At 35.8% G+C, this 11265-nt stretch overlaps 1 protein-coding gene across 1 annotated transcript; it reads left to right on the top strand.

Annotated features, from left to right (window-relative positions):
• The first annotated feature begins 4932 nt into the window (after window positions 1-4932).
• LOC142635288 (uncharacterized) lies at window positions 4933-10032 on the top strand. Its single transcript, XM_075809474.1, has 8 exons — window positions 4933-4941; window positions 5695-5744; window positions 5858-5936; window positions 6769-6829; window positions 7029-7372; window positions 7479-8744; window positions 8966-9781; window positions 9994-10032. The coding sequence occupies exons 1-8, from the start codon at window positions 4933-4935 to the stop codon at window positions 10030-10032; spliced, it is 2664 nt and encodes an 887-aa protein (XP_075665589.1).
• Window positions 10033-11265: the final 1233 nt, after the last annotated feature.

An 11265-nucleotide genomic window follows, 5' to 3' on the forward strand; every position in this document is an offset into this window, starting at 1 on the left:
AGTTTTACTGGAGAGGGAAGATGGCCTTCAACTTTTCAAGCCAGTTGTTTTATGTTATTAGTTGAAAAGCATTTTCTAAGAAATTGAATATCTATATTTTTTTGATGTTGGCGACAGGTTCAACAGTCCAAAATCTGCCTCAATCGGGTCAAGTGTCAGGTTTCCCACTTGGGAATCCGATGAAGATGCAATGAAGATGTGATACTGGTAAAATATTTTCCCAGATTGGCAGAGATGATCTCTGATATCTGGTTGCAGATCTCACAGATCTCCAATCAGATGCAACGGAGATCTTGCAATCTTGGACATTTCTGCTCTCCATAGCCTTTTTAAGCGGGTTTCAACTGAATCTGACTACCACCCGTGGACACTTGCACGTTCGAGCTGTTGCTTCTGCTAGTCAGTGATGGGTCTCATACTTCACCCAATGACTAACATAATGTGTAGTCCAAACTACTGACTTGACCCGACTAGTTGACACCCCTAGATATGAAGACCATTTTGTTCCTTTCCAAGTGCAGAGCCTTTCATTTCAGTAATATTACTTTCCCTCCAAAAAAGTTTCTTTTCAAGAGCTTTCAGCAGGTACTTCCTAACTTATTAGATTGCTTCAATCAAAAAGATTTTCTGAAGACATTTTCATATGATTTTTCAGTTTCTTCCACTACTGTATAGTTCAAAGTCATATTTTCTGATGTCTTAGCATATTGTATAGTGATGGGTCTCATCCTTCACCACCCGACGATTGACATAATGTGGCTTGAGTCCAAACTGACTTGACCCGACCCGTGGACACCCTTAGATATGAAGACCATTTTGTTCCTTTCTAAATGCCGAGTCTTTCATTTGAGTAATATTATTGTCCCTACAAAAAATTGTCTTATCAAGAGCTTTTACCCTGTGCTTATTAACTTATTAGATTGCTTCAATCAAAAGATTTTGCTGAAGATGTTTTCATAGGCTTTTTCAGACGTTTTGTTTTTAAGTCATTGTCATGCGCTAGTTCTGGTATGTTCTACTCTTTTCTTTATCATTGGATTCTGGTCTTTTAAAGCATTTTTTATTGTTGTATTTGTTTTAAAACATTTGCATGCATTGTTAGAATTTTGATCTCATGTTGGGTTAGATACCAAATGATTTTTTGGTGATATCTTGTTTACTCTTCTACATCTTGGAACACAACATACTAATTTGAGTGTCTTTCAATTGTGGTTGTATGGTAACACTTTATCTTGATGTTTTTTGCAGTTTCGTTTATCCTTCAAGTTATTCTAAATTTCAGAAGAGCAATAATTTCTCTGTAATATCCCTCTTGAAAATTTAATTTATTGTCAACTTATCAATTTGATTTCTAGGACATCATATATGCTTGCTTCTATGATAGATATGGGTAGATATGTCCAGTTTTAAATTAAATAAGTAGGGGAATTTGTATGGAAGGTTATTGAAGCAGTGAGAAGAGTGATTTTTCATAATTGCCATCATTTGAACTTATTATTTTTTACAAAATTGATCTCAATGTGTTCCTACTTTCTGTTGAATCTTCTTGGGTTGTTATGATTTTTGAGTTGTTACAGTAAAATTAGTCATAAGTCAACTTAATTGCTATAACTGATGTTTGGTTGATAAAATAGACACTTCACAACAAAATAAAATGTAGACACTAACCTCATTCATTTCTTTTATTCATACCAATGTGCTTATTGGGTTAAGCAGTTGATGGAAATAAAAGAATGTTTGGACTCACTTGCAACTTTGGGAATTATATTCATAGGCATTGGGATGAGTTTAATTATTTTTTACTGTTGTTCTATTTTGGTTACTGCAAAAATGTTGGAATATAAAGGAAATGTTTGGTTACTGTAAAAATGCTGCAGCTCTATTTCAGTAACCGTTTTGGATGAAGTTAATAAAATATTGTTTTAGAGCTTTGTTTTTGTTATTATTAACAAAATGTTCTTCTAATCTGTGTGGGAGTATCTTCTGAGGGTGGATTTCTTTAAAAGCTAGCCCGCTTCTTAACAACCGATTGATTATACTAAACTATAAAAAAAACGACGTTCTACTTCCGTGGGTAGTTATAATTTTGTCCTATTTGTAGAAATACTCAGAAGCAATACTTCACTATACAGCAAAGTGCCAAGCAAGTCCAAAGGTCCACTGTAAGTCCTAAAATTAATTGTTTTTTTGCAATTATCTAATGCAGGTTTTTTGTTTGGTGAGAAACTGAATGAAAGGAGAATGGAAAAAAAGAAGAAGAATTTTAGATCTTAGGTCTCATTATTTTTATTTTTATTTTAATTGTTCAAGATTGTGTTTGGTTCTAAAGGGATGGTTTCTCTCTACTATTTGATAAAATTTGTTTTATTTTCTTTTATAAATCTTGGATCTCATACTGTTTTTCTCATTGTTCAATCTAAATGCAGAATTTCAGTTTCAGGGTCATCAAAGTTGTTGGCCAATATTCTGCACTCATGGGCCTATCTGTTGGGAACTTAATTGCTAGATGAGATGAAATGGTAAGTGTTTTTTCTTGAATCATTTTTTTGGGTTGCTTTGAATTAACCTATTCTATAGTTCATTGGCAAAATGTAAGATTTCAAGCTTATAAACAAGAAGATTTTTCCCAGCGAGGGGGTTTTCCATGCCACTGTTGGCATGGAAGCCGAGCCTGATGATTTAGACTAATGGGATTTTTTGTGCTTTCATATGGTTTAGACTAATGGTTTTTTTTTTTTTTTTTTTTGGTGTGCTTTCATAGGTGTGGTTTTTACTCATTTTGCTGCTAATTGTGAATTATTTATTATTCTATATACTTGAACTTATTTTGGCACTCACTAGTTATGACATAATTATCCAACATATGGTTTCTTTTGCACTATGTATCGTTTTGTGCCCTTGACCGCTAATTGTTCTGTTGGTTTCCTTCCAATTATTAGGTACTGGGATACAAGGCAGTCAAATCTTGTGCATACTCAACAACTCCCTGACCGCTGTAATTATGTTACAATGCGGCATCCCCTGAAGGTTGTTGGCACTGCAGATCGCAATCTGATAGTTTTCAAGTTACAGAACCCTTAGGTAACATTCTCATCTAATGAAAGGAACCAATAATGATTTTCTTGCATCTTTCATTGACAATCAGATGCTTCATTATTACAAAACAACATTTTGTTAGTCTGGCAGTAATGTTTCGCACTTAAAGTTTGATCAAGTTTGAGTACTTTTTTTGTATACTTTTGATATATAGATCTAGGCTTCTAGAATGTGGTCATGTAAGGGTGTTTGCACAGTAATATAGGGATATCAACTTCTAGTTTTAGCTTATTGGATAATCTTATTTTTGGTTGTTTTTGACCCCTAAAATTCAGTTTGCTATTGCTTTTAAGTGTTCCAATGAATCATTGATTCTTCTCCACACCCCGTTCCCCCAATGAATAATTGATTCTGTGTGCCTGTGTTTGGAATTGATGGAAAACATGATAGGGTGGGGGGTACTGGCTTGTATTTCCAACTTATCATTATAAATTTATCAGCTGCTAATCAATTCACTGTGTATGTGACATTAAATTTTTGTAAGAACATCTCATTTTCATCAATCTAGCATTTAAAAATTAAAGGGATTTATCTTGAGCTTAGTTCCAACAATCAAGTTTTTTGACTGTATTGGTAGGTGTCCATGCTTTTTTTTTTTTTTTTTTTGATAAGTAATAAGACTTACATTCATCATGAAAGAACAAAAACAACAAATACAGGTGTTCATGATGGTGAACACAAAAACAGCAGACACAAACAAGAAAAAAGAAAAAAGGAGGGCAGCTTAAGGGACACTTCTAAGGGAAGAAAGAAACTCCAAAACAGAAGAACAGTTTGAAGAACCCCAGCACCTAGCTTAAACAAAAAGAGTATTTTGGCTGAGAGCTTGTAATTGTTCAAGCGTTCTCTCCAGATCCTCAAAAGATCGCCGGTTTCTTTCCAACCAAACAATCCACATCAAACAGCCAGGAACCATATTCCATATGTCCGAAGAAAATTTCCCCAACCAATTACTCCAACAGGCCACCAAACACTCCACTGAACCTGGCATGACCCATTGGATCCCAAAAGCTTGCAACATATGCACCCACAACGAATAAGCTACAGGACAATGGATGAGAAGATGGTCCACAGATTCCGCTGAACCGCGGCACATACAGCACCTATTCGCCAAAGGAGCCCCAGAGCATCAAATTATCCAAGGTAAGAATCCGACCGTGGGCAGCGGTCCACAAGAAGAAAGCCACCCTCTTAGGTATGGGTCAATTATCCTAGATATCACAATATGGTATGGGCCAATATAAATTGATATTGCTAAAGTATAGCTACCATTACATGTGGTCATTGCTTATATCTAAGAAAACTCTTTCATGCTTATCATTTGGGCAAGAATGAGTCAGTAATCATTTATTTTTTTAGGTCTGAAAGACTCCATGCAATGATAGACTCTATTGCAGGCTAACATATACATGCTGGACAATATTGAAAGCCATGTTTGGGTTTGGGTAGTTTAAGTGCGATTTATATTTTTTCAAGCTATCAACTATGAAGTCAAGTTTAATTTAATCCAGTGCTTGGATTATGTTTTATGTAGTGTCCTGTAATATCATGTATTAGCACAGATGTATTAATAATGGGTCATTGAAAATTATTTTTGTATATCATGGAAGACTCCTAGTCTTTCAAATATTCTTTGATATGTCATCACAACACAAGCATTAGTCTCTGTTGCCCCTCGTCCCCTCAACAAAAGCATATAGTAGGTTTTGAATCCATAACCATACTTGAGGAGAGGTGATGCCATTTGAGATAGAGTGTCAGTCCTTATCTCTTGAAGTGGAAAAAGTATAATAGGCCCTGTAAATTTTTATATCAGTGAGAAAATGCCATAACAAAATGGCGAAGGTACCTGCTATTTTTGAGAGATTGCTGATAAGTGTTAAAACACTTTTTCTATCACTTGTACTCTGCAGGGCCAGTCTTTTTGGAATTAGGATTTGCTGCCAAAGTAGGTACTTGTGAATTGGAATCTCATAATTTAGGGTTTCTTTTTTCAATTCGTTAGTGATTTCTCTACCTGTTTATGATTAATGTTTTAAATTTAGGGTTTCACCATGTTTGTTTTTCTCTCCTAGAATCATCAGAATTCTTTGAAGATATATATATTTTTTGTTGCTTTAATTCTTTATAATTCTTTATAGTTTCTTTTGCAATTCTTATGCTTTTGTGTTGTTGCCTTGTATAATTTTTGGCCATTATGTTTTGGCAACCTTAATATCAATTTCATAGGCTAATCGGACAATGACAATTTATTAGTGTGGGGTAGTAATATAGCAAAATATGGTTGTAGAGGGAAATCAATAAAGGTTTGGCTTTCTCTTCTCCTGGCATATGAGTTGGGCTTTTTGATATTTGCATGGATTTAGCTTTTGTTTTGGATTTGTGTCATTATTTGTTAACTTGGATTGCTGCTAACTAATTTTCTTGTTTCCAAATACCAGGCAGCCGAGAAGAATTTGGCTTTCTATGCAAACTCAGTTTTGATTTTGCTTCTAGCTTGACTACTTGTTACCAATTTACACTTTGACAATTGTTGTTTGGGATTGTTTATTTTCTCTTTTATTTTATTAATGTATTTATTGTTAAATGCTTTTTTAGTATGATCTACTTAATTCCAGGGGTGATGCGTTTGCATCCTTTTGTGTAAGGTTTGTTTGATTTGTCATTCTCATTTGTATATTCTTTTAAGTTGTGTTGGCTTCTTTTTCTATTATTTATTTAGAAATATACTTGTCAGTTGAACTTTTTTTGAACTGTGTAGCTGGGTGTCTGTATATTTTCAGTTTGCTACATGTAGTAGATTCAAAGCTGGCGCTGCTGAGTGTTTGCATTTCCCTCCTGTACATTTGCCTTTTGTCTTGTTTCTACTGATGTTTATTCGTTTCAGTCAAGCTTGGGCATCCTATTTTGTCAGCTCCATATCCAGCTTGAATTTTAATATCGGAAAGCCACTTAATTTTTTTTTCTGTAAGCATGTTTTTTTTTTTTGTTCTGGGTGCTAGGCAGGTTAACCGGTGGAGTCTGATTGGAAAGTAACCTTTCTTTGCCTCTTGTTTTCTTTTTCTCTCCTTCAATCTTGTGGATAATATTTTTCCTTTTTTAATTCCTTCTAATTTTAGGGCTTGTGACTGCTTTTCCAGATTTCATTTTCCAAGAGTTCCTGTCTCACTGAGTGAGGTTTTGAGACCTTTATTGTAATTCTCGAACCTTTGTTTGGTTGGCAATGCCTCCTATTGGTGTTGGGATTTTATTTAGTAGTGTGTGACCTGAATATGGTTATAGATTTTGGTCCTCGGCTGCTCTTTTAAGGCATGTGTTGCTGTGAAGTTGGCTGATAGACTGATGTGTAGAGTAAATGTGTAGAATATTTTATTGAATAAATGTGTAGAATAGATAGACTGATGTGGGTGTTTTGTAAAAATGAGTGTGTAAAATAGAAAAATTAGTTTTTTTGTGCAAAAAAGACGGAAAGTTTGCAATGATTGATGCGGTTGCTTTAAAGATCTTATTTCATTTAGTTTACCCCTAATAAGATCCCACTGAAATATATAGTCTAGAAAAATGTTTTACTCCTAATAACATGCTCAAGTTTTTGTATCTAGTAAAATGTTAGGAGCGACAGAGGCAAGGCCAGCCTATATTGGTGTATGCATATTATTATGTTCCATGTAGCATCTGGAAGAATTTTATTTGATTTGTAAGCTTTTCATTGTCTTTGATATCTGGGATAATGGTAAGAATTGAATTTAGTTTGCATCAAATTAGTTTTGTATATGCATAGCAAGGTGCTAGGAGTTTTATGGGACTAAAAAGCGTGTCATGCATAATAATGTATTTGCTTCTAACTCCTATTTATGTTTTAGGATTTTGGTTAAATATCTTGGTATCAAATAGTTGCTATGAGGCTGTTTAAGTCATGTACTCCTTCTCAGGTATTCCTAATTTTGTACTTGCCAAGAAGCTGAAGGCTTTGAAAGAAGATATTATTCAGTGGAATCGTAATGAGTTTGGAAATGTAGTCCGTAAAAAAAAAAAAGAACTGTTGGAGGCTTTGAAATTATTGGATGCTAAGGAAGGGGTGAATGGCCTTTCTGAAGTGGAGATAGGTGAGAGGGTTGTGTTAAGATCTCAAATACAGAACCTTCTCTCTTTGGAAGAAGTTTCGTGGAGACAAAAATCGAGGATGCTTTGCATTAAGGAAGGAGATAACAATACCAAATTCTTCCACAAGATGGCCAATTCTCGAAGAAGGTATAATCATATTAGTATGTTGGAGGTGAATGGGGTTATTTATGGCAAACCAAACTGTACAGTTTTACAAAAACTTGTACAAGGAGACGGAGTAGTGGAGGCCGTTTGTGGAAGGCTTGGAATTTGATCAGATAGAGGGGTTGGAGAGGGACTGGCTTGAATGGAGGTTTGAAAAGGAGGAGGTTCTTAGAGTTGTCAAAGAGTTGGAAGGAGATAAAGCTCCAGGCCCTGATGGTTTCTCTATGGCCTTCTACCACCACTGTTGGGGTGTTGTGGAAAGAAATATCTTAGCTGTGTTTGAAGAGTTTTATCAACACAGTAAGTTTGAAAAATCTCTTAATGCAACTTTCATTGCCTTAATCCATAAGAAGAATGATGCTTCCAATATTCGAGACTTTAGACCTATTAGTTTCTTGGGGAGTGTTTATAAGATTTTGGCTAAGGTGTTGGCTAACCGCCTAAAAGAGGTTTTGGATCAACTGATATCTGAGTCTCAGAACAGCTTTGTGGGTGGTAGACAGATACTTGATTCAGTTCTTATTGCTAATGAGTGTGTTGATAGTAGGGTGAAGAGTAAGATCCCGGGGGTTATTTGTAAATTAGATATTGAGAAAGCCTACGATCATGTGAATTGGGAGGCTCTTCTAGATTTGTTGAAGAGAATGGGATTCGGGGAGAGGTGGTGTAGGTGGATCCGCACTTGCATATCTACAGTCCAATTTTCTATTTTGTTTAATGGGTCTCCAGCTGATTTTTTTGGGAGTTCAAGGGGATTGAGACAAGGGGACCCGCTATCTCCCATGTTGTTTCTAGTACTGATGGAGGTCTTTAGTAGGATGATGAAAAGAGTTGAAGGGGCTGGTTTGATCCGAGGTTTCAGGGCTAATGGTAGACGGGGTGGAGGGGTATGCGTCTCGCATCTCTTGTTTGTGGATGACACGATTCTATTCTGTGATGCAGATGAGGAACAGATTCTACATGTTTGGATGCTTCTTCTTTGTTTCCAGGCAGTAACAGGTTTGAAGGTTAATGCATTAAAGAGTGAGATGGTTCCCATTGGGGAGGTTCCTAATGTCCATGTCTTGGCAGAAATCTTGGGCTGTTGGATTAGGTCTTTGCCAATGACCTATCTTGGCATGCCATTGAGGGCGTCTCACAAGTCTCCTACCATTTGGAATCCTATCTTGAAGAGAATTGAGTGTAAGTTGGCCAAATGGAAGAAGATGTATTTGTCAAAAGGTGGAAGACTAACGTTGCTTAAAAGTACATTAGCAAGTCTTCCTACTTATTTTCTATCTCTTTTTACCATCCCTACGCATATAGCTAATAAAATTGAGAGGCTGCAAAGGGATTTTTTGTGGGGGGATTCCAAGACATATTTGGTGGGATGGAACAAGGTGTGTGCACCTTTGAAAAATGGTGGGTTAGGAGTAAGGAAATTAACTACTTTTAATAAAGCCCTACTAGGGAAGTGGTTATGGCGGTTTGGGATTGAGGAGACAAGGCTTTGGAGAAGGGTTGTCGCTCTAAAGTTTGGGGTAGAATGGGGGGATGGACCTCCAAGCTAGATAGAGGGGTTCATGGATGCAGTTCGTGGAGAAGTATACGTATGGGTTAGGAGGATTTTAGCAAAAATATTCGGTTTGAGATAGGGGCGGGAGATAGAGTTAAGCTTTGGACTGATCAATGGTGTGGGGATTCTCCATTTCATTTGATTTTTCCGAGTGTGTATGAGATTGCCTCCAATAAAGAGGCATCGGTGGCCTCTTCTCTTGATCGGTTGGGGATAGAGGAACGGAGAAGCTGGAGTGTTCAGTTTATTCAGAGACCAAATGATTGGGAAATGGGTGGAGTGGAGGAATTTCTCCGTACTTTGGCTTCAAATTTACCTCCCAATGAGAATGGAGATCGTTTGCGATGGAAGTTGACTAAAAATGGGGTTTTTAATGTCCGATCGTTCTATAAGAAGTTACGAAGTCCCTTACCCATAATTTTTCCTTGGAAAGGAGTCTGGAAGGTTAAGATTCCTCGGCGTGTCTCCTTCTTTGTGTGGACTGCTATATGGGATAAGATCCTTACAGGTGACAATTTGAGGTGTAGAGGGATGGTTTTTGTTGACTGGTGCATTATGTGCCGTTGTAATGGGGAGACGGTAGATCATTTGCTACTTCATTGTGGTAAGGCTTATCGGTTGTGGAGTTTGTTTGGGATTTCTTGGGTCTTGCCAAGATCAGTTGCGGATATGCTTTTTGGCTGGTGGAATTGGCTTGAAAAGCATTCGTCTCGCATTTGGCATCTAGCTCCGTTGTGCTTAATGTGGAGTCTTTGGAGGGAGCGAAATAGGAGGACGTTCGAGGACATGGAAAGTTCGGATGACCAGTTATTAGCTTCTTTCAGTGGCTCTCTGTTTGACTGGTCTGGGGACTCACCTCTAGTGATTTTCTCCCCATGTTCCTTAGCTTTATTCTTTGTAATTAGTTTCTTTTCTTTCTCTTTTCCTCTCGTGTTTCTTTTCTCTTTGTAATTTTCTCTCTGCCTTATGTTTTTTTTGCATAAGGAAATGTTTTTTGAATATAAATCTTTATTACTTATCAAAAAAAAATTACATGCATGTATTTGTTTGTAAGAATTTCTTATATTTTACAGAGATCTGGAAGGGTTGAAGAAAAGATTGAAATGCTTTAGCTCAAGCTAGAGCATATTGAAGAAGGTATAGCTTTCAGTGGAAGGAGGGCAAAGACAGCTAAATCTCAAGGGAAGAAGATTCAAATAACTGTCGAAACAGGAGATTTCAAAGTGGATGTTGCATCTATTCTTTTTCTGCTTTCATACTTGCTATATATTCCAAGGCGCTTACATTATTTTGATACTCTTATCAATGCAAAATACTTGGGAACTTGGCCTGGGCTTACTTGCAACAAAACAATTATAGTTCTGCCAAAGAACATTACAGGTAAGTTTTTCCATTCTATGAACTTGGCTCATTGATTTTTTTCGACAAAAATCTAGGCATAAGTTTTTCCATTCTCTGAACTTATGCAGTTGAGCATAAAAACAAAGTAATCTTTAAAAAACTCTACCTTTAATCTCTGCTTGGCTAAAGAAGTGTGAAACTGACTTCATAATTATATAATTGCTCATATAATTTACTTGATAATTATATGATTATTGTATCTTTAAGTCATAAAATATATGCATTTAGTAAATATAATTTTAGTGCTTTTGAGACCAACATTTGAACTTTTTGTTTAAAATGAAAACTAAAAACAGGGTAATTTCTGGCTGAATGTCTTGTTTAACTTGTAAATGTCACGGCCTTTGAGTAGTTCTCTATGTTTCGGCCCATTTTGTGTGAATAATGGTTATTAACTGTGGAGATTAATCTGTATAAAGATTGAAAATGGCCTATGAAGCCCAATTCATGAAATAAGTAATTTGTTGGACCTGTCCAAAGTTGGGGAAAAATATATCTTGTAGAGAAGAAACATATACACAATACAAGGGCAAAATCAACCCAAGGAAAATGTACTTTTGTTTATTTACTTTATTATTGTCTTATGTTCTTTTCATTGTTCTTTTTATATAACCTGTGATATTTTTTTCTTGAGTGATAACATGTTGTTTCTTTGTGCTTCATTGTTGTTTTCTGTGCATGACACATATCTAGGACTCGGGTTGAAACCCTAGACACTTACATTGGCATAATGATGCATACGCATTTCTGGGCAAAACCTAGATCCCTTTTTTTTTTTTTTTGTAATTTACCTGTTTTATTTAATTAATTTTGTATAGTTTTTATTTCTTTTTTCATGTAGCTAAATTTGCTTTTTGTATGTTATATTTCCTTATTTGTTTTCTTTTCTTTTTAGTTAATAAATACAAAAAAGTTAATTTCATTCCAAATAAGTGGCTTGGATT

This window comes from Castanea sativa, chromosome 5, assembly GCF_040712315.1.
Source record: "Castanea sativa cultivar Marrone di Chiusa Pesio chromosome 5, ASM4071231v1".
Taxonomy (NCBI): Eukaryota; Viridiplantae; Streptophyta; class Magnoliopsida; order Fagales; family Fagaceae; genus Castanea; species Castanea sativa.

What these genes read in the sequence shown, in the direction of transcription:
- LOC142635288 (XM_075809474.1), top strand. An exon ending in AGTGTTTGCATTTCCCTCCT is followed by an intron (nt 5,937 to 6,768) that starts GTACATTTGCCT and finishes TGTTCCATGTAG; the next exon opens with CATCTGGAAGAATTTTATTT. An exon ending in GGTCTGGGGACTCACCTCTA is followed by an intron (nt 9,782 to 9,993) that starts GTGATTTTCTCC and finishes TATATTTTACAG; the next exon opens with AGATCTGGAAGGGTTGAAGA.